This window comes from Lepidochelys kempii, chromosome 1, assembly GCF_965140285.1.
Source record: "Lepidochelys kempii isolate rLepKem1 chromosome 1, rLepKem1.hap1, whole genome shotgun sequence".
NCBI classification, from domain to species: domain Eukaryota; kingdom Metazoa; phylum Chordata; order Testudines; family Cheloniidae; genus Lepidochelys; species Lepidochelys kempii.
The window spans coordinates 63482300-63506661 of record NC_136380.1 but is presented as its reverse complement, the minus strand read 5'-3'; the positions used below and the strand labels follow the sequence as shown (position 1 = coordinate 63506661).

Here is a 24362-nt window from a genome sequence, read left to right as displayed (position 1 = left end):
AGACTCCCAACCTTTGGCTAAATTACTGACGTCCTCAAATCATGGCTTAAAGACTTAAAGTTACAGAGAATTCACCATTTACATTAGTTTAAACCTCCAAGTGACCCATGCCCCCGAGGAAGGCAAGAAACCCCCAGGGTCTCTGTGAATCTGACCCAGAGGAAAATTCCTTCCCAACCCCAAACAGTGACTCTGAGCATGTGGGCAAGATACTCCCAGCACTCTAAAAAAACCACCTCAACAAGGGGTGTAGCTCCCAGCGCTGGGGCACTGTTTATGCTGGCACTTTACAGCGCTGCAACTTGCTGAGCTCAGGGGTGTGTTTTTTCACACCCCGAGCGAGAAAGTTGCAGCGCTGTTAATTGCCAGTGTAGATAAGCCCTTACTTTCTTTCTGAAGTTCTTACAACCTTTCATTTGCATTCATATTGGTGACAGGAGACCTACTGTGAATGATTTAATACCCAATTTACTTGTAAACAGATGGAAGGACAAACACCTCTTCTCTGACAGAGCCTGTTTTTCACCTTTGCTGGTGACCACCCCCCCCAGACACAGACATTAAAAACATATTTTCAGTATATTTATATAACTTCTTACATAGTATCTGTACATACATTTCACAATTATCTTGATGATGAGAGTGACACAGGCTTTTATTCAAGACCTCACATGACACTCTTTTGGTGAGCAGAGTCAGGAGATTCCTGTAACCACAGGTTCCGGCTTCCTCCAGACCCTGGGGGTGCTCAACCCCAGGGGTGCTCAACCTCCCACTCCACTCCAGGCCCTGTCCCCACCCCACTCTTATTCCCAAGCTCCCACCCCTGCCCTGCCTCCTCCCACCCCTGCTCCGCCCCTGCCCCACCTCTTTCTGCCCCTGCTCCGCCCCCACCCCCCCTTCATGTTCCGCCCCCTCCTCCGAGCACACCCTATCCCCATTGCTCCCCTGCCCCCCACCCCAGCGCCTCCTGATCTGGACCAGCTGATCACAGTGGGCAGGAGGTGCTGGTGAGGGGCAAGGGGAGCTGGCTGCTGGTGGGTGCTAAGCACCCAGAATTTTTTTTCCGTGGGTGCTCCAGCCCTGGAGCACCCATGGAGTCGGCGCCTATGCCTGTAACCCCTATGCACCCTCTCTGTGCCCCTTGCCAGTTGGCACTAAGAGCTTCCTATATCAGACAATGGCCCTTTATAAAGGTTTAGGACTTTGTGAGACATGCTGTATTAAGCCTTGTAAGATCTGGAAGATCAGAAAGTAACACTCCTTTATACAAAAATGGCTTACCTGTTCCATGCCCTGAAGACTCTTTTCAAAATTCACTCTGCAATTTTAAAATGTAAAACAACAAGTTGGATCCTGATCTCACTTGCACTAGTGTGAGGCTGGAGTAAATCCATGAAAGTCAGTGGTGTGAATCCAGAGTTTCACCACTGATACTGAAAACAATATCTAGCCTAATGGCTTTAAATCCCTACTTCACACACTACCTACATCTTAATTTGCACTGTTAATTTCTGAGTGAGTTAAGTCTCAGTATCTCCAAAAAGAAAAGGAGGACTTGTGGCACCTTAGAGACTAACCAATTTATTTGAGCATAAGCTTTCGTGAGCTACAGCTCACTTCATCGGATGCAGCTCACGAAAGCTTATGCTCAAATAAATTGGTTAGTCTCTAAGGTGCCACAAGTACTCCTTTTCTTTTTGCGAATACAGACTAACACGGCTGCTACTCTGAAAAGTATCTCCAAAGCATCTCCTCAGTCACCCAGGACTGGTTTTCCCTTCCTTTATTGCTACAGTCAAAGGATGTGCCAGTATACATATTGGTGCTTTGATGGAATTTTCTTTCCCCTTATAATTTAGAAGGGTTTGGTATAATGCCTATATCTGTGAAAATGATATAATCTGTGTGATCCAACCACCAACCAGTTGACCCCTATGGTTTCTAAAATTATACAACTAGTTGACTGAGGATGCTCTTCATTCTTGCAGATCAATCATTTTTACAGCCTACTGTTGTGGTTTACAATGAGCTGGTTATGACATCCCAGGTCTCAAACCCAAGCTGCTGAATGCTCAGACACCTTGGCCACCACCCAATATCTAGTGAAAGCTGGAAGGCTGAGCAACTAACAGGACTACAGCCTCAGCCAAGGCACCACCCATGGGCCTCTGCTTGGAGGATCGCCCAGTTCCACTGATTGGTCCAACCATACTATATAAGCCAGAAGGAGGCATAGCAAGTTGTCTGAGCAACTAGGTGATCCTTCTGCTGCTGTATTAGACCCTGTATGCTGCACCCAAGCCAGTTTCTGATTCCTGCCTTGTCCCTGGCCTTTGCTCCTACTTCCCACAGTGATCCTGCTCTGTGTCTGATCCTTTCCTCTCCTCCAGTTCCTGCCCTTATGCCTTGCTTCTGTCCATCGGTTACCAGTCCTGGCTCTAACCCCCAGTTCTGACTCTGGCTTGATGCTTGGCTCTGGCAGTGGTATCTGACCTTGGCTCTGACTCTTAGCTTCAATTCCTGGCTCAGATTCTGGCTTACCCCCGGGCTCTGGTAATCAGCAGTTGACCTGGTGCTGGCCCTTGACTCTGTTCCCTGACCTGGATGCCTGCTCTGACCACTAGACTGCCTACCTCCTGGTCCTTAACACTGGTTTGCCTAGAGTCACACACCAGCCCCCCCCAAAATTAGAGGACTTGAAGGACTTGAATGGGGGGGGGGAGGGATTACTTGTGGGGATGACATGGCCAAATCTGAAGACATATCTTGACTGACAAACAAGGAATGCAGTAACAACCATCCCTACCATACGCCATGTTCCCGAAGGTTTCCTGCAGTTTTCAGGACACAGTGGTACCAGAATGGGTTTGGCAGTACTGAGAGTTGCAGTTGGGGATTAGGCCATGTGAGACTACTCCTGGGGGTCACTGCTCTGGTCCTAATTCTGCTTAGCCTCTCACTTGCCTGACAGATCCACAGCTGCCCTGAATGGAAAATCCAACTATTTCACTTTGGCATGCATTCCACTTCCATTAAAAACATCCTTACCAAATGGAACAATGACAGTAGAAATACATTTCAGAGAAGCTCTAGAATTTATTAAAAGTGAATGGAATTCCATCATTGAGCAGTGACTGACCCAGCACATCTTTAAAACAACTTGACAACCTGCCACTATCTTGTTTTAATGGACACTCTCAATCATTATTCATATAGTATCATCAGTGTGCATTATGCTGCAAAAGTAGAGATAAGGTACCCCAGCACTGGGCTTCCTGGTGCTGTCCGTTCTCTGCACTGCCCCATGGCTGCTGTGAATGATAACTGGAGATTAATTCCTTATTTGTTTTGTTTATGTACATTCATATATTATTTGTTTCTGAAATAAAATAGCATTTTGCCTTTGCCGAAGAGCCTTCTCAATCATATTGATGGTGAAACACAGCCATAATTCTAGAGAGACTCAGTTATAGCTTTCTGCACTTGATCTCTATTGACAACAAAGTTCAGTGCTTCAAAATTCATTTTTCAGAGTCCTTCACCAGATTGTTGTGAGCTACCAGAAGGACGGTTTCTTTCTCAGCGATCATGACCTCCTGCAACAGCTTCTTTCCAGTGGAATTGTCAGCCTCAGGAATGAGCCTTGTGTTCACGGGAGAGACAACACTTTCATGGTAACTGGCCCCTGTCAGTGACTTTGCTCTTGAATACTTGAGAATCCCCAGAAACTTCACCTCTGTCAAAATAAAATTTAAAACCGATCTTGAATATAACATCCCAAGTTCAAGTACACAAGCGATCCCACTGACTTCAGTGGGACCACCCGTGTTTAAAGTAATGTACAAAGTAATGTACATGCTTACCATACTAAACTAGGGCCTCACTCTCCCCATGTTTTTTTCCAGCAGTGATTTTCTCAGGCCTGGCCTCACTCAAGTGCTACATTAAGAAAAAGGCTTAAAATGTCCTAAAATAACCTAAAGCTCCTCCTTATATCATAAAGTGCTTCTCACTGCAGAACTCAAACTTCCAGTGAAATGAGTAAACCTTTCCTCTCTTTTATAGGTACTCATTCATCCAGGAAATAATACCATGGGACTGGCCATCATAGTCACCCAGGGGTAGTAACAAATAGCAAATATACAAAGTGAAGACAGTTTGTGAGCAAAAACTATAGGCTAATATTTGTTCACATGAACCATTTGTTGAACTATAACAAATAGCAAACAAATCCATAAAATCCATTCTGTCTGTGAACTAGATAAATGCAGAATTTGTCACAAGCTGTTTGCTACAAATAATTTGTCAAAGTGCTGCTTCAGAAGTAATGACTTGAGGGGTTTGAGGAAGCTGCAGCATTATGTGCAGTGTATAATGGGACAGCATACAACGGTTGCAAGTTCTTTAAAATGCTTTCCCTAGTCCACAGGTGTTACTTCAGTCTTCTCAGAATGTTTGCCAGACTGACAAATATAACCAGCTTACTCTGTTTTTAATATCTGTCTCATTTTAATGATCTAATGCAAGCTGCAACTACAAATCTGTCTGGCAGGAACAACCCAATTAACATGTTGATTAAGCCCTATTTCAAAATGTTATGTAGAATTATTAACACAAAAGAAAAGCCAACTGGCACATATACAAAACGAGGGATGGACAGTAACACCTCCCTGAAGAGATATCTGTCTTTAAAGAATTTGTTTGAAATGGGCATATGTTACTATGTGCCAGATACCAAGAAGAAGGAAGAAACAGGTTCGCATAGACTGAGGAAAATTAGTACACCAATGCTATAATATACTCGAAGTGGCATAGATGTTTGTAACGGGAAGAAACATAAACCAGTATAAAAAACTGAATATGTTCTTTGACCTATGTTCTTTGAATATGTAGTGCAGGGGTGGTCATTTGCACATTAGGGGCAAAATCATAAAATCATAGAAATGTAGGACTTGAAAGGACCTTAGATGGTCATCAAGTCAAGCCCTCTGTGTCGTATACCTAGTATTATCCCTGACAGGATTTTGTCTAACCTGTTCTTAAACACCCCCCCGCCCCCCGCCGCCCTCGGAAGCCTATTCCAGTGCATAACTAGCCTTATGGTTAGAAAGTTATTGCTCATATCTAATCTGAGGCTTTGTCTACACTGGCAAGTTTCTGCGCAGTAAAGCAGCTTTCTGTGCTGTAACTCCCGAGGTGCACACACTACCAAGCCACTTAGTGCGCAGAAACAGCACAGTTGGAGCGCTGTAAAAAAAAAAACCACCCTGACAAGAGGCATAGAGCTTTCTGCACTGGGGCTACAGTGTCCCAGTGCCAGTGTAGACACCCTGGTTGATTACAGTGCTGCATTTGGCCTCCAGGACATTTTCCCACAATGCCTGTCCTCACCTCTCTGGTCATCGGTTTGAATTCTACTGCCCTGCCCTCAGGTGACCAGTCGTGAGCCCCCCCCCCTTAAATTCCTTGGGAATTTGAAAGTCCCCTTCCTGTTTGCTCCGTGACGTGTGCAGTGATCTCAGTGCATCTTTCCAGGTGGCCACGCCTGCTCCACGCACCAGGCGATCCCCCGCTTGGAGCAATGCCGAGCTGCTGGACCTCATCAGCATTTGGGGAGAGGAGGCTGTGCAGTCACAGCTGTGCTCCAGCCATAGGAAATATGATACCTACAGACAGATTTCACGATGCACGGTAGAAAGGGGCCATGACTGGGACACACTGCCGTGCAGGGTCAAAGTGAAGGAACTGCGGAATGCTTACCACAAGTTGCAGGAAGCTAACCACCACTCCAGTGCTGCACCCATCAGCTGCTGGTTCTACAAAGAGCTGGACGCAATACTTGGTGGTGACCCCACCACCACTGTGAAGGCCACTGTGGATACTTTGGTGGCTCGTGTGCCAGCTGAGAGTGGTCTGAGCCAGGAGGAGGAAATCTTGGACGAGGATGTGGAGAGGGAGGGGGACCCAAAGGCAGAGGATGACTCGGAGGTCAGAGATGCCTGCAGCCAGGAGCTCTTCTCTACCCTGGAGGAGGCTAGCCAGTCACAGCTGTCAGAGCTGGGTGAAGCACAAGCAGAAGAGGAGGCCCTTGGTAAGTGGCTTTGATTTTGGGAATTGCTGAAGCGAGTTGTTGGGGGCAGGAGGGTTGCAGAAAGCAGGCTTGTGTCTCTATGATACGCGTACCACCATGTGTCTAGTCTGAGTGGCAGAACACGGTGTTGATTGACTCCCTCACTTCATGGGATCTGCCTCAGAGATCTCCCCGAAACTCCCATGGAGATACTGTGCAATCTGCTGCCGCAGGTTCTTTGGCAGAGCTGCTTTGTTTCTTTCCCCATTAAGGGAAACTTTCCCATGCCACTCTGCCATCACTGGGGAGGGGACCATTGCTGTACACAGGCAAGCCGCATAAGGGCCAGGGCAGAAGCCGCAGTCTTGGAGAAGACCCTCCCTTGATTCCCTGCTCACCCTCAGCAGTGAAATATCTTCCATAATGAACACAGCCTGTGGAAAATGTGGGGACAGTAATGATTATAAGTCACTCCCCCTCCCCCCGGTGCTGGCTTTCCCAAAGTGCCACGTGTCCAGTGTGCAGTACGGTCCTGGAACACTGATTTCCCCTGCCCCTGCAATTACCATTTTGAGGGTCTTGTGGCTCATTTGTGCTTGCCTGGGGTCAGTCAGTTAGTGATAGGTATGTGAATATTGGCTGTGTTTTAAATCACTGAATCAGTGGTCTGTGTGTTGCTTAGGTAAAAAGTTGCATTTTGGCTTCACAGATATGACCTTGGGAACCCAGCCTCCCTCTTTGTTATCACCGGCTGAACGGCTGCGCAGAATTAGAAAGCAGCCATGAAAAACTAAAGAGGACTTTCTGTGTGATGTCATGACGCACTCTGTGGCTGAAAAACAAGAATTGACGGAGTGGCGGGACAGCGAGAAGAGGGACCGAAAGGAGAACGCGGTGCGCCAGAATGAGGCCATGGAGTGGCTTTCACACGTTATTCCAGGCGCTACTAGCACGGCAGACTGAGCAACTCCGCACCCATCCTCTTTCCCCTGCAGCCACTGTTGCAAAACTCTTTCCCCTACACCCTCGAGACGCCGCCAACACACTCTTATCAACCTTCTGGCTCCAGTCTGTACCCGCTGCATTCCACTCCTCCCCCATCACAGTCCAGCACTGCGGACTCCCGGTACCCACTGCACTCAATGCCCATCCCTCTGCAGTTTAGCCCTGCTGAAGTACAGTACCTGCTGTACTGTACTCCAAAGGAGAAGGTTGGATATGATACCTGGACATACACAAATCTTAAACCATCCCAGGACCCCACCTCCTTTTGGGATCCTCCCTTCCCCCATCCCCCTCAGTGCTGATGTGTTTTTTTGTTTGTCTATCTCCTCCAGTTGTTGTTTTTTAATAAAAGAATTGTTTTGGTTTGAAAGCACTCTTTATTCCATTACTTGAAAACAAACAGAGCCCTGCAAACCAACAGGCAATTTTCTTAAACCTTCATAGTGCATCGTCTGCACCAATCACAATCACCTCCTAGCATTACAAGCACTGCACTCCCAAACACAGCAATAAATATTAGTGGCTTTCAGCTTCAAATTGATGCCTCAAGGCATCCCTGATCCTTATGGCCCCTCTAATAGCCCTGATCTCTGGCTGTTCAAATTCAGCGTCCAGGCACTAAGCCTCAGCAGCCCAGTCTTGAATTAACCTTTCACCCTTCCCTTCACAATTATGGAACGTGTGGCACACGGCTATAAGTATAGGAATATCGTCATTGGCCAGGTGCAGCTTCCCATATCAGCAGCACCAGTGGGCCTTTAAACAGCCAAAAGAACACTCAGTAGTCATTCTGCACTTGTTCAGCCTGTTGTTGAACTGCTTCTTGCTGCTGTCAAGGTGCCCTGTGTATGGCTTCATAAGCCACGGCATTAAGGGGTAGGCAGGGTCTCCCGGGATCACAGTAGGCATTTCGATTTTCCCTACCGTGATCTTCTGGTCCGGGAAGAAAGTCCCTGCTTGCAGCTTCCTGAACAGGCCAGCGTTCCGAAAGATGCATGCGTCATGCACCTTTTCGGACCAGCCTGTGTTAATGTCCATGAAATGCCCATGGTGATCCACAAGCACCTGGAGAACCATTGAGAAATACCCCTTGTGATTAATGTTTAATGATTAATGATTAATTCCTGTGACTAGGTCGTCTGGTGCCAGAATTGGAATGTGTGTGTCATCTATCACCCCTCCAGAGTTAGGGAAGCCCATTTGTGCAAAGTCATCCACAATGTCACGCACGTTGGCCAGAGTCACAGTCTTTCGGAGCAGGATACGATTAATGACCCTGCACACATCCATCAACACAAGTCCAGCAGTCGACTTTCCCACTCCAAACTGGTTAGTGACTGATCGGTAGCACGCTGGAGTAGCCAGCTTCCACAGTGGAATTGCCACACGCTTCTGCAACGTCAGGACAGTCTCATTCTCATGTCCTTGCGCTGCAGGGCTGGGGTGAATTTATCACACAGTCCTATGAATGTGGCTTTCCTCATCCGAAAGTTCTGCAGCCACTGCTCGTCATCCCAGATGTGCATGACAGTGTGATCCCACCACTCAGTGCTTGTTTCCCAAGCCCAAAAGTGGTCCACTGTGGTCAGCACCTCCGTGAATGCCACAAGCAATATCGTGTCGTAGCTACTTTGCGTGGTGAGATCAATGTCGAACTGCTCTTGCCCTTTTGGTTTTAGGAATAACTCCACTGCCACGTGTGACGTGTTAGTGAGAGCGAGCAGCATATTGGTCAACAGTGCAGGATCCATTGCTGCAGACTGAAGAGGAAGAGCAGAGCACTCAGAGTACTAACCGTTGAAAGATGGCGCCAAATATGGACGGAAGCACAGGGATTGCTGGGATGCGAAGCAATGCATCACGGAGCATTGGGACAGGACCCAGGATGCCCCATGACCCCCTCTGCCTTCCCACAACTCTTAGTGGCAGAAGAGGAAGAGATGCTCTGTGCGATAGGTGCCCAGAGTGCACTGATCCAAATACCGCTGCAAGTGCTGTAAGTGTGAACACGCTATTGCACAGGCAGCAGACAGTGTGAGCACACAATGGCAGTTTCCCTTCAGTGCTTTCTGAGCAGCGCTGTAACTCCCAGAGCTGTAACTCTGCCAGTGTAGACATACCCAAATGTCCCTTACTACAGATTAAGACAATTTCATCTTGTTCTACCTTTAGTGGCTATGGAGAACAATTGATCACCATCCTCTTTATAGAGGCCTTCACATATTTGAAGTAGCCCTTCACACATTTGAAGACTTCCCTCAGTCTTCTTTTTTCAAGACTAAACATGCCCAGTTTGTTTAACCTTTCCTCTTAGGTCAGGTTTTCTAAACCTTGTATCATTTTTGTTGCTTCCCTCTGGATTCTCTCCAGTTTGTCCACATCATTCCTAAACTAGGATGCTCAAAGCTGGACACAGTACTCCAGCTGAGGCCTCACCAGTGCCAAGCAGAGTGGAACAGTTACCTCAGGTGTCTTACATAGGACACTCCAGTTCATAAAACCTAGGATATTATCCTTTTTTGCAATTGCATCACATTGTTGACTCATATTAAATTTGTGATCCAATAGACCCCCTAGCCACTTATTCTCCATTTTGTATTTGTTCCTTTGATTTTTCTTGTGAGCAGAGAACAAGAGGATGGACACGAAAATGGTGTCTAGACTGTGTATGGGAGGATGGAGAGGATATGGAGTGAGCACTGGACCAGCAAGCCTCGAAAAGACTGACCCGGTGACCCAACCCCTAGGAAAAGGGATTTTTTTTTCTTCATAAAATGTGTGCCAGGAATCATGGCCTGCAGCAGAGCAGTCTCTGGACAACCTAACAAACACAGTTTGTTGCCTGATTGGCTACACTGCCTGATTGGTTGGAAGGGTCAGCAGACCAGCTATTAAGCCCAACAGCAGCAGTAGTTTGGCGACGTCTCAAAGCATTCATCTACAGCTGTGATAGCCCCTACACCTGCTTGTTCCCAGTCCTGTTCCTGCTTTGTTCCAGCCCTGCTTCTACCTTGGACCCAGCCCTGCTCTTGCTTGGACTCCAGCCTTGCTGCTGCCTTGCCTTACTCCAGGTAACGCAGTTCTGACACTCGGCTCCAATTCCTGACCTCTGACTTTGGTTCTGACTCTTGGCTCTAGCATCTGGCCACTGACTGCAGTTCTGACCCTGAGCTCTGATTCCTGGCTACCAACTCCTGTTCTGACCAAAAGGCCTGACTTCTTCTCCAACAAGGTTTGAGCAGGCCCAACACAAACAATAAGGGGACTAGAGATGATATAGCACATATTGATCCTACAAAGGCCAATATCTCTCTGAAAGAGATAGTGGGAGACATAGAGTTGCCGTAGAGCAGTGGGTTGTCTCACTGCAGACACAGAATGCCATTCTGCGAGCTCAAGCTGCACTGCCTTCAGCTCTGACCCCCACATTCCACAAGTGCAAGTTCCCTCTGCCTGACAAGTTCACTGGTGATCATGACACATGTTGAGGGTTTCTAAATCAGTGTCAATTCCTATTTCTTCTGTGCCCATGGTCATACTGACCAGTGGGATTGATTATTAGCCTGCTTACTGGAGAGACATTGGCTTGGGAGTCTCTGCTCCTGGAAAACTCAAACCTGTTTCTGAGACAATTTGAGGACTTCATTGAAGCTAAGTGGTGATCTTCAGTGACACAAGTAATGAACATACAGCTGAAGCTGCCCTTCAGGTATCACGACAGGGATGGTGGCCAGTTGCTCAAAATGCGGTGTAATTCTGACGCTTGATAGTAGACACCGAGTGGAATGAGGCTGTCTAGCAGTGTCATTTCCGGCTTGGCCTCAATGACTGTATTAAAGATGAATTGGCACAGGTGGAATCCCTTTCCAGCCTGGTTGCCTTAGTTGACATATGCATCAAGATCAACGATGGCCTGAACAAACGCTATCAAATAAAAAGATGGTAATCCCTGCTCCCTCCAGCCCTGCCGATCCTGGGTCCCCCATTACCAGTCCCTCCTCCATTACCCAAAGCCATGCAAGTCAATCAGGTCCAGCCCAGCTCTCTGACATGGAGAAGAATTGATGTCAGGCATCAGACCTGTGCTTGTACTGCAGAGAATCAGGACACTTTGCACCAAGCTGCCCCACCAAGTTGTGCTCTGGTCAGGAAACACCAAGCTCCACCCCCAATTGGGGGGGGTCCAGGCTGAGTTGGTGCCTCTCCCCTGACTTAGTGGATTCCATAGATGGGTCATTCCTTTTGTCAGGACTAGTCAGCTACCAGACAGCTCCCTTAGAGATAATTACCCTTTGAGGTACTGAGAAGTCCCCCAGTTTGAGCTAATTTGTGAGTTGCATTCATCAGTTGTCCTTGGCATTCCCTGGCTTGTCACCCATGATCCACACATCCACTGGCGATCAGGCACAGTACGCTTTGACTCCCCGTCTCACAGAGAATCCTGTTTCCCAAGAGCCAACCCAGGACCAGCAACCTTTTGTGGCTTACTCTAAAGAATTCAGAGGCATAAAGAGAGGATTCAGAGGTGATCGTGGCAATCCCCAGGACCTCACCATTCTTGTTAAATATCAACACTATGTTGATGTGTTTGACAAAAAGAAAGCCAACACCCTACCACCTCACTGCAGCTGACTGCCCCATCAACCTCCAGCCGGGGACAGAGATTCCCATTTACTCCCTCTCCAAACCCAAACTACAGGAACTCCAGAGTTATCCTGAGGAAAACCTGCAGAAGGGTTCATTTGCCCCTCCTCATCCGTAGTGAGGGCCCCAGTCTGCTTTGTGGTAAAGAAAGATGGCTCCTTCTTTCATTGTCTCGTCTACCCAGCTCAGAACAAGATCACAATCTGAAACTGGTGTGATGTTATTGACATGAACTGTGACTGTATATATCATTGTTGCAACCAAGATCCTATAGTTGCAGCAAATCTTGTACAAAGGAGGTCAAGTAAGGTGTCTATGGAAAGGTTGTAATTTGCTAGTTATGATTATGCTGTCTGTATGTGTGTATCATTTTTGTATTTGAAGTTATGAATATTGGCTATGTACTTGAATCTCAATGTGTTTGATGCTAAGTAGCATCAGTGAAGCATTTCGTCAGCCTCTTAAGAAAGGACTATTCTGAGTAAGTGCCCAATCAAGAAACACTTAACTGACAATGGAGTTTGGGAGCCACAAATCCATATCTGAGCTTTCCTGGGAATTTTTGAACTAACATGTAAACAAGGGCGTCAGCCTGCAAAAAGCTGAATCATTCATGGACATGTGACTTGCCCAGGTGGCTACAAACTCCATCTTGTTGCTGTGATTTTGCACAGAAGAACAAAGGGGTTTCCACCCACAAGAGAGAGAATATAAAAGGCCCTGGAAGCCTCTCTATTTTGTCTTCAGCTGGCTCAAGAGATGGCCTCTCCACCCCAAACTGATGCCTAAAAGAAACTGGAACAAAGGACTGTAACTACAGGGGTGTGAGTGGTTGCTAGACCCAGGCCATAAGCCAATACATTGGTCTGAAAAGGATTGGGCCCAGACTAGGAAGGAGTCTGGTCTGGGAAAAAAGCTTATTGGGACATCATTGAGGGTGAGATTTACCTGTATTCAGTTTCCTACTGTATTAGGCTTAGACTTGCATGTTTTGTTTTATTTTGCTTGGTAACTTATTTTGTTCTGTCTGTTATTACATGGAACCACTTAAATCCTACTTTTTATACTTAATAAAATCACTTTTGCTTATTAATTAACCCAGAGTAAGTAATTAATACCTGGGGGAGCTGTGCATCTCTCTCTATCAGTGTTATAGAAGGCGGACAATTTGTGAGTTTACCCTGTATAAAGCTTTATACAGAGTAAAACGGATTCATTTGTGGTTTAAGCTCCCAAAAAGACTGAATACTGGGTGCTGGGAAAGTCCCTGTTAACTGAGAAGCCCCTGAGCTAAGTGAATCTTAGGTTCTGTGAACTGCAGGGGTGTGTGGCCCAACCTCTTGGTCTGTGCTGTAGCCAACTGGTGTGTCCAGCTCAGCAAGACAGGAGTGGAGGGAAACCTTCTCTGGCAGGGGGGTTTGTTCTCAGTGGTATCCCATGCATCTAGTGACAGTCTGAGGGAGTTTCTGTGACCGAACCTGTCACAACTAGTATCCCTTACAACTTATTAATGAGCTGTTTGAAAGACTTTGCTTTACCAGGTCTTCACAAAATTGGACTTCTGTGGAGATAATCACCTGGTGAGGATCCAGGAAGTAGACAAATGGAGACTGCCTTCCATACCAGGTAGGCCCATTTTGAGTATTTGGCCATGCTGTTTGGGATGTGCAATGCCCCAGCAATCTTCCAGCGTTTCATAATCTTCACATCTTTAGGGACATGCTGGTCCAACTTGTCATCATTTACCTGGCTAACACCCTCATTTTCTCCAAAATTAAGACCTCCACAATCATCATATGCACACTCTACACGGGCATTATTTAAGTTAAGCACCAGCGTGGACACAAGAATAAATGGATATAAACTAGCCATCAACAAATTCAGGCTTGAAATTAGGCAAAGATTTCTAACCATCAGAGGTGTGAGGGTCTGAAACAGTCTTCCAAGGAGAGCATGGGGACAAAAATCTTAACTGGCTTCAAGACTGAGCTTGATAAGTCTATTGAGAAGATGGTATGATGAGACTGCCTACAATGGCGTGTGGCCCATCGGCAACTGGCAGTAGCAAAAATCCCCAACTGCTAGAGATGGAACACTAGATGGGGAGTGCTCTGAGTTATTACAGAGAATTCTTTCCCAGGTATCTGCCTGGTGGGTCTTGCCCACATGATCACCATATTTGGGGTCAGGAAGGAATTTTCCCCCAGTCAGATTGGCAGAGACCTTGTGGGGGTTTCACCTTCCTCTGCAGCATGGGGTATGGGTCACTGGCAGGTTTAAACTAGTGTAAATGGTGAATTCTCTGTAACTTGAAGTCTTTAAACCATAATTTGAGGACTTCATTTCCTCGGCCAGGGGTTAGTGGTCTATTTCAGGAGTGGGTGAGGTTCTGTGGCCTGCAATGTGCAAAAGATCAGACTATACAATTACAATGGTCCCTTCTGACCTTAAAGCCTATGAGTCTGAGTCTATGAAGCTGAAAAATGTGAGTTTGATAAGGACAGAGTGGAATTCTTGGGATATACCATCTTCCCCGAGGGACTCGCCATGGACCCACAGAAGGTGGAAGCAATCTCTGACTGGGCTACACCCAAGGACGTACATGGGGTGCAGCAAATCTTGGAGTTTACTAATTTCTACAGGCAATTTATTAAAGGATTTTCCAAGCCTGGATGCTAAAGGGGGCCTGGTTCACCTGGGCAATGTCAACTCAGTCATCCTTTGATCAGCTGAAGAGGTCATTCACCTTACTCACAGACTTGCCTGTGAGTTCTCTGGTACTGGCTATCATGGACACAGCCTCCCATCTACACCAGGTGCACTAGAAGCTCAAGAAACACTTGCATTGTGCCAAAAAGGCCTATAAACACCTGCAGACCAAGATGATCAGGCTGCCCCCAATCTGTCCAAGGGGGACAAGGTGTGACTCTCTGTCCCAGAACTTTAAATCAAGCCACCCATATACCAAACTAGACTGCCAATACCTGGGCCCCTTCAAGATTATAAAATGGGTGAATCTACTGGCCTTCAGGTTACAGCTGCCCAATTCCTTGAAGATCCACCCCGTCTTTCACATCTCACTTTTAAAGCCCTACACTGAGAACCTATGCCCAAACTCCTCCACCACCTCCCATAACAGTCTGTGGACAGGAAGAGTACTTGGTCCACCAAATCCTTTATTCTCTGTGAGTTAGAGTAAGGCTCTAGTACCTGGTGGAAAGGGAAGGATACAGTCTAGACAAGTGGTCTTGGGAACCAGTAGAGAATGCCCCAGACATTGTGGAAAAGTTCCATCAGAAGTACCCCAAGAAATCAGGCCCCGAGACCCCCTATAAGGTGCCCTTGAGTGGACAGTACTGTCAGGAAGCAGGGCTTGCAGCAGAGCCAGTCTCGGGCAACATGACCTGGCCTGTAGTAGGCTGCCTGATTGGCTACACTGCCTGATTGGTTGGCAAGGTCAGCAGACCAGCTTTTAAGCCCAGCAGCAGCAGCAATTTAGTGGCTGCCCAAAGCATCTACCCAGGGCTGCAATAGCTCTTGTGCCTACTGTTTCCAGCCCAGCCCAGCCCTGTTCTTGCCTTGCATTGCTCTATGTAATCTGGTTCTGACCCTCGGCTCCAATTCCTGACCTCTGACTTTAGCTCTGACTCTTGGCTTTGTGATATCTGGCCTCTGACTCCGGCTCAGACCACTGGGCCTGACTCCTGCTCCAACCACTAGGCATGACTGCCCATATCCACTCAGTGACAGAGCTGTATTTTGCATGTCTTTATGGAATTTCATTTTGTTGATTTCAGAACAGTTCCCCAATTTATCAAGCTCATTTTGAATTCTAATTCTGCCCTCCAAAGTGCTTGCAACTCCTACTAGCTTGGTGTCATCTGCAAATTTTACAAGTATACTCTCCACTCCACTATCTTAGTCATTAATGAAGTCAGCAGAGGTTGAACCTGGTACTTCAGTGGTAAAAGTATGAGTCTCTACCACTTGAGCTAAAAGAACAATTTCCTCAGCTATTAGTTGTAGTAGAATTTTATGCTACTCTGTCAATCTGTCACTAGAGGGCAACAAAGTCAAACACTGTGCTAGCATGAGTTACATCAACAAAGAGTTTTTGCCCAAATTTTCCCACTCTTTCTACTACTGGTTGTAGCAACAGTGAGTGCTCGAGTACACAAGTCTCCAGAGGGACCACATCATCAGTCAGCTCTGCTCAAAACAGGTCTACAAACATGGTGCTTAAAATGCCAGTGGCAGCTGGCAGTTTTTCTGCACTAGCATGCCTACTGTTGCTACTACTAGCTGGTGTCAGTGGTGTGACATTTTTGTCATAAAAGCCTAGTGTAGACAAGGCCAAAGAAGACCAGATGACAAAGAGTGCAAACAACAATCATGTCAGAACCTACTGTAGATCACCAGTAAAAGAAGTGAGCTGAGTAACATCAAAGATAGTAAAGATAGTATCTTAGTAAAGACACCCTTCATACGATCACATCTCCAAGCAGCACCTTATCTATATGAGCAATAGGAGTGACGAGAGAAGCTCGTTGGCCCTCACACACAAAACTCTTAGGCAATGATGAGCAATCACCCATCATTACATTTTGAGACCTCCCCTCCAATAACAAAGTGAACCACTGAAGAGCAATTTGTCTACTTCCACCAGGGATCCAGTCTTACCACCACCACCTGTCTATCAACAGATTGCTGATAGATCTACTACTATCAAGAAGAATAACTCCCTTCATCCATTTCTAGAAGACCATCCATTACTTTGAGCAGATCTATCTCTCTGCCATGAAACAGACTGAAACCATAATAAAAGATGGTAAAAAAGGTTGAATCCTACACCTGCAAGACCTGATCTATCACCATCTCAGGATTTTATACTGCCACCCATCTGTATAGTGACTGAGTACCTTCCACCTAAAATAGATTGGCAATAGCAGAGTTCATGGTGGATGGACTTCATGGGGTCTCTGGGTTTGTCCACATACAGTTTTTGCATTGATTTAATAAATCATTAGAAAAACCAATTTAATTAAATTGGTGCAACCTCCTAGAGTGGATGCAGTTATACCAGTTACCAAAACAAGCTATACTCCTATAAATGCCATTGTGCAAACAGACCTGGTCCAAGTTATGAGACTGCATCAATTTAACTAAAATCCAAAAACGCACATGTAGACTAGTCCTCTCAGTCTTCTTCCTGGTTATAGAAGGCTCTACTTGGGGTAGGGTCTCTGTAAACTCTCAATACATTTTACAAAATGGGAAAACTAGAGATCAGATAGTAGTTTCCCAAAATGTTAGTACCAAAGGAAAGTTTTTAAACATTAAGATAGTCGTTTTTACAAAAACTATCTTTCAGAGTATCATCGTAAAGACAAATTCCCTTCCTGTTTCTTTTGAACTGCAACTATAGTTTAATAATCAGAAGAGGACTTACTATTTCTAGTGTTTTTTGAATAGGTGATATTGACATTATTTTTAAAAGTCTGATTTGATTGCTTCAGATTGAAAAGGGCATGTTCTGGCACGCTGGAATGAAAAGGAATACAGAAGGGATAGGTTAGTCAGTGGTTCCCAAACTAGGGTTCGTGAACCCCTGGGGATTCGTGAAATGTTACAGGGGGTTCTGGGGGGAAAAATTCCCTAATGGCAGACAGAGCTGTCCCTAGGGACCCCAGGCAGCATGGGGCCAGCAGCCCCTGGACTTCCAAGAGCTAAGCAGATCAAAGCAAGCATATCTATCCCACTGAGGAGATTTAAATGTCAAGACTCCTTATAAGAAATGGAAAGGGGGGGATAGTTTTTGCTGTTTTGAAAATTAAATAGACAGCTAGTATTGTTTTTAAAATTATTAGGAAGAACAAGTTTAAGCTTTGTTGTAACATGCGTTGTTTTTCTGGACTGCTCAAGACCTAAATGCTTGTGTAGGAGGAACTCTTTGAGTTGACTTCTTAAATATCTTCTTGCTGTTTCACATCTGATACTCCTTGATGAAACGTAGGAGCCTTGTTTTGTAACAGGCTTATTCAAAGTAATCCAAGCTACGAAAGTGAGATCTTGGAAGAGCATTGCCGTTTTCATAATGTAATAAAAATACTGTAATGATAAATAATAATAATAGTGTGTAATAAGCATGTCATAAAAACTAATTTTATATGTCCAAGATCACTGCTTTTATAATTTATACTCAGGTAAAGGAGAAAATCCCTGGAAATATTCATTTTTAGGAGGGGGTTCACGAGACTTGACATTTTATTGAAAGAGGTTCACAGATTGTTAAAGTTTGGGAACCACCGGGTTAGTGTAAGATCGTGTAAGTATTGTTTTTAGCTGTCGTCAGCAATTCTTCGAGTTTCATTTGTTTAATCTGTCTTTCTGTACATGCAGCCTTTCGAATGTGCCAAGCCTTTCCATCTGTCTTGTAGACACTATTTGCCAATTCTACAGCAACTGGCAGAAACAAAAGAGTACACGTGTTGCAGCTCATAAAGAGGCACAACAACATCCACTTGAAGCAGTTTTAATACACTGGCTGTGGTTCAAGGGTGTTCCGGTAACTAGTAAACTGAGAAGTCTAAAGTATACACAGCGTGTATTAATAAAAGGCTTGATGGCATGGAGAGCAAAGAAATCCTACCAGGCGCCACAAGGAAGGTTGGCCCTAGGAAATGAAAAGCAAACAGTGGCGTGCCCCTGCACACTCACCCTCCATGGGACTCTTTTGAAATCAACCCAGGCACACTTTGTCCTGCAGGAGACCAGTGGAGATAGTCAGCGTGTGCCGAGAGCCACTAAAGATGGATCTTTGGCAGTGCACCCAGACCATCGGAGACGGAGGTTAGAGACCTGAAGATAAAGTCTCCCCCCCCTCAGGATCTTGACTGCATCCATCACCTGGAGTTCTTCACTGTGAAGCGAGAAATCCAGAGGTTCCCGATTTAGCAAAGACCCTGCGGTAAAGAACTTGAGTCAGGAGCTGTGTGATGTAAGCATTTGGAAGTTCTTGTCATGCTCTTTCCTCCAGTTACCTTTCTCGACAGGTAGCAACCAATCTGACTTGCTCCTGTTAAAGCAGGCCTGGCCGCCTGGGTGTGTACACACTGATCCTATTGCGGTTCTGACTCCGCTCCGGAAACATGCTCCATCGTTAGGTCAATCAGACAGCGCTCTGGAGGCGGGGAAGAAGGAGACCAACACGCTTCGGGGATTAAAAATTACAACATGATTCCGGAGCGCTCTAGTCTGTCTACACGGAGTGGGCGATCCTTTCAGCACCCTCGAGAAAGAAATAAGCGGGCAGGAGCAGGCGGCTGGACAGTACCCACCCTGAAGAATGGATACAGCCCATATACGATTTTTTTAAACCGGTTTATGTCAAATGCGGTTGCGTGTACTCCCTGGTGCATGTGATAATTTAGTGCCCTGCTGCGCGTGTGGCAGCCAGCGGGAGTGCGGGGCGGGAGACAGCAGATTAACCGGACCGTGTTACTGGGGGCTGAGCTGGATAATTGACACCTGCTGGGCGCAAAAGAGGAGGGCGGGGCGATACAAACCAAGCGCCAGGCGGCTTTGCAAGCTCTGGGGCACGGTCCGAAGCCCGGATCCTGCCGCTACTGAAGTCAGCAGCCGAACCCCTCTTGAGCAGGGAGATGGGGAGCAGGGGCCAGAGAGCAGGGGGTTAGGCTCCATGCCGGATGGCTGGAAATCCGGCGACGTATGTAGGTCACACCAGGCACCAGTTTAGCAGAGCCGAGGCGCAGTTGTCATTGTAGCCAGTTACCGGGAGTCGCTAACCCAGCTCCCTGGGCTGCCAGCGCCTTTCCCCGGGGGAGTGGGCGGGGGGCTCGGTGCCACAGCGAGCCGCTCCTGCTCCAGAGTCCTAGGGGGAGCAGGGGAAGCCGCTTGCTGCAGCTCCCTCTGGCTCGGATCCTGAGGCAGCAGCGACGGCAAAAGCTGCCGCTATTGGTTCAACACCATATATGGGATGACAGGCGGGTCATGTGGGCTGCGAGGCAGCTGCAGCCCCGGGTCCCTGGAGGGAGCGATCTGCGCGCCGAGTCTGTGGGAGAGAGGGGGAGAGAAACAGGTCGGGGGCGGAGGAGGCTGAGTGAAAAGAGACGGGTGAAGGAGGAGGGCGGGAGCGCGGTGCGCGGGGGAAGAGAGAACAGCAAAGCTGGTTAATTGCCACAACCTGCAGCGGGAGAAGCAGCAGCCGCCGGCGGTGCCCTGTCTTCCCCGCTCGCCCCAGCCTGGAGGGGGAGAGCCCTGCTGTGGGGGGTGATGGAGCAGCATGGGCACCCTTCCTATAGTACCCGCAGCCCTGCCTGGGAGGAACTGGTAGGTACATGCACGCTCGGCACTGCACAGGCATTTCCTATTCGCCTGCCTGCCGCTATTGTTTAGCCAAGGGTTTGTGTTGTCCTCGTTCCTCCTTATCAGTTTCCCCTTCACTTCTTCCTACTCACCAGAGCTCTTCTGCGGTCTCTCTCTCTCTCTCCCCGCTATTATTAGCGTCCCTAAACGTCTGTCTGGTTTGTTCTTGGTCTTGTCTTCCGTGCGAAGTGGAGTTATTTTGCTGTTCTAGTTTCATTGGTATTCCTGGGCTCAGCTCGGAAGGCTAGTGCACAACTTTACTGGAGGGGGAAGGAAATAAGATGATCCTCTTAGTATTAAACAGTCTTTTTTTTTTTTTTTTTTTTTCAGGGAAGGTCCGAGGGGAGTAACATTAAATGGGAAATCAGTCTTCTGATATGGGGGGTTATGTCCCGAAAACAATCTGAAGCTCTCCACATATTTCAAAGGAAGATCATTCCTCTAATCGAAATAGTCCTGTTTATGTCGTTGGTTTAATTATTCTCTTAGCAAAACATTAGGAGGGATGGGGCCTTTCCTTGCTGACGGCAAATTTATTTGGGTAAACATGAAATGAGGATATGACACAAACTTGAAGAAAGCTGCTGAGGGGGGGCATGTCAGTTTGTTTAGGCAAACCCTAGTCTCCCCTTTAAGTCAAAAGAAATCATGCCACCTATGTAGCCACTAGATTATATCAATTTTCCCTCTGAAATGTTACCAGATTCCGTTGCTGAGCCTTTCTGTATTGTGCAAATACACACACACACAGTGCAGTGAAGGATAAAAATAGCCTGTGGGTAAGTCACTTGTGGGATTTAATAGGATCTCAGGCTGTTTTCTCTCTGACATACTGACCTGATACTGTACCTGAAATGGATGAAATACAAGGTTATGTTGAATCTGATTATGAGTTTGTCTGAAGGGTTGTGTGATTTCTTTCCAAGCTGAAGTGTCAGTTCAGTGCTCTCCTCTCCCCTGCTTGCTGTCTCCACCGCTCAGGGTTTAGCTTCACCCCCACCTACACGTGCAAATTTCACTTTGTTTTATTGTCAGTTTTGTACAGATGGTCCAGGATAAGACTCTTTTGGCTGGTTATTTCTGCATTTGCATTTTCAAGAGTGTAGTAGTCTTACACTGTATCTCTTTGAAGACACCCATAGTGAATTAAATTCAAATCCTAACAGTTAAGATCAATGTTCCCTCTAATTTTTGACAGACTCTGTGCACAAAAAAATTCTTCTTTGCAAATTTTTGACAGGCTGTGTGCACAAAAAATTTCTTCTGTGCAAATTTTTGTGCGCATGGTGTTTCACTGTGTGTAGGGTTTAGGATCTGTGTGCATGTGCACCCATGTACAGCTTAGAGGGAAAAGTGGTTAAGACTCGTCAACCTTACCTTTGTTCAGTTTCTCTATAGTTCTTTGCCCTTAACTCCTGGATGTTTTTGGTCTGTATTGTTTGAAAGTTCAGTGCCCCCACCCATTCCTACACAGAGTTCCCAAATCCTACTTGAGAAGCAGCTTTGATAGAGAAAACAGCTGCACTCATTTTTCAATAACATGTTGCTGACACCGAAACGATTAAATAAATGTGAAAGGAAGCCTTCCTAAGAGATTAGATACTGTGGGAGGAAAACGGCAAATCTGATTCCCATTTAATGTTACTTTATTAAACTGAAGTATTTACATTGAAGGCCACTGTCTAAAACTCAGCCGAAACTCAGAACACAAAGCAAATTCAGTCCTACAGGTTGGAAATCCTAGCATCATTTCTGGCTGAACGATTGAGGCACATTTCCTTCCTTCACACATGCAGTTGCTTTGACTAAACAAGAAACAAATCTGCTCTCAATCACCCCCTCATAGTGGACAAGATTTGTCCCGGTACCTCTAGTTAACATTTAATGTCTGCATTATCAGAGCAAAAAAATGAATGCAGTTTTAAAGTTACCTGCTTTAGTGATGCTCCTAGCAAAACTGTAACCTCTGTTAGAACAAAATGTATGTTTTTTTTGTTTGTTTGTTTTAGCCGGTTGCATCTTTACAGCAAGAGCCACATCACTATTATTTCAGTTGACTTTTTATTTAGGAAACAAAATAATTTCATAGAGGAAACTGCAGCAGGGAAAATTAGGAAGTGCACAGACCCTGAAAAACCATAGAGAGGGACAAACGTTATAGGGGAAGCTACTCCACTTATTGCAGTTTCCAGATCGGTGTATATTAATTACCCATTCAAGTTGTCCACAGTTACATGGACTGGCTATTCCTATAATAATTCTCTGTAAACTAACAAAAATGGGTGTGGAACGGAAAACACAAGTTCACCTGCTTCTATAATCTGGGCTATACATGTATAAAATTTCAAAGTTCCATGCAATTATTTTCTGTATTTAGGGCACACTTTTACAAGGGCAAAACTCCCACTGACTTCAGCCAGAGCTGGATCAGGCCCTTAGTAATTTCAAATATGTAGAAATAATATATAAGATTGTGAAGCCCAGTCCTCATACAGAGATTCAATAGTTTTGTCTGTGTTAGGCTTGAAGGATCAGCCAATTTTTGTGTGTATTAGAAATATATACAATGTGTGGTATACCTCGTTGGTAACACTTTTAAGAGTCTAGACTCAGTTATTGACTCTTAATGCTGGCCACCTATGGTGTGGATTTGCTCTTCTGTCTGATCATTCTCATGGGACATAAGAGCTGGTACTTTTCAAAATAATCCCTTTGTCTTGGCTAATATTGCCTTTTTCATGATATTCTATAGCTGTTCATCTAGAAATATACTGATAAGCTTTTGTAGCCTGTACTTATGGAGCAACCTCAGTCACCACTGAAATACAGCCACCACTATGATAAAATTTCTGTAGCCATTCTGCTCAACAACAGTATACAGATGTATTGTTATATTTTGCTTTGCCTTTTTTATTATTAAGGAGGTCATGTGAAGAATAACAGAATTCGGACAGGCAGTGCATAATCACCTGAAATTTATTTGCTCAGGATACCAAGTCCACTTAAACAATTGTACTTAGCACTTATATACAAACAGTAATCCTCACAATTAAAAATGGTTTAATATTTAATAATGAGATGAACAATGCTTTATTAATCTAATTGCATTATTTGACCAGCTCCTCTCAGAACAACCTGTGAGGTGCATGAATATTATCCCCACTTTACATATGGAAAACTGTGCCAGAAAGGTGCAGTAACTTGCCCAAAATCACGAGAATCAACATGAGAGCTGGAACTCTTTGCTCATGTTTCTGTGATCAAATCTTCTTTTTTCTCACAGTAAATTATAATATCTAATGCTGTTGTTGTAAATGGGTTTCAGTCATGCTGTTACTATTGACAATAGTAAAGTGGTACAGCTAAAATCTTTTTTTTTTTAAAGATGATTTGTCCAGCACTTTGGGGTTCTTTGAGTATGAAAGGGCAGAACTTCAGCTGGTAAAAACTGTCATAACAGCATTGACTTCAATGGGACTATGCTAGATTTCACCACTTGAGGATCTGCACTGAAGTATTCACCTTTTACTTTATTCTTTCCACCAGTCTTCATCTGCTTTAATTCTGATTAAAATGTTTACAACTATTTAAAATAGTATGAAATGTTAAACAGAAAGCAAGAATAAAAACATATCCAAATATTATATAATACCTGCTATGTAAGTACATATAAATGTCTCACCTATGTGACCATGAACCAAATTTAACTCGCAGCAAAGTGCCCCTTTATTGTTACCATTGTTCTACTGTAGTTAACAGTCAAATTCACTGTTGGCTATAACATGATGTATAAATCTCAACTTGGGAGAGAATTTCTTATACCAAATCTGACTTAAATCAGTGTGATTAAGTTATAAGATAAAGTATAATAACAAAGGTATAATTGTAGTAGTTTAGCAAGATGAGAGCCTGAACCTGCTGTCCTCAATGAGGAAAATATCATTGTCAGTTTTGCCTGTGTGAGGACTGTGGCCCTGATTATATCGATTAGCGCCTCTCTAAAGTAGAACCTGTAGAAACACTGACATTTTATAAATTGACTCTGTACAGGCACAATAGGTATTTTTACAATAAGAACTTTTTACATTTATATAAATGAACAGTTCAGGGTGATTTAGCACTTACACAACTTTCTTCACCTTCAAAGCACTCTACAAACATTAACTAATTGCAGAATATAGAGCATATTATCACACAAACTTCCATTACAAACTCTGAAGAAACCATATTATGAATGATCTGTAATTATGGGCCA

General features: G+C 45.3%; 1 protein-coding gene across 1 annotated transcript in view; it reads left to right on the top strand.

Moving 5' to 3' along the window:
* Positions 1-19847: 19847 nt before the first annotated feature.
* The window catches only part of DGKH (diacylglycerol kinase eta), a 263268-nt gene continuing 258753 nt past the window's right edge, over positions 19848-24362 (top strand). The window contains exon 1 of the mRNA XM_078853169.1: positions 19848-20071. Coding sequence (XP_078709295.1) covers positions 20015-20071 — 57 coding nt within the window. The 5' untranslated portion in view covers positions 19848-20014. The remainder of the gene's footprint in view (positions 20072-24362) is intronic.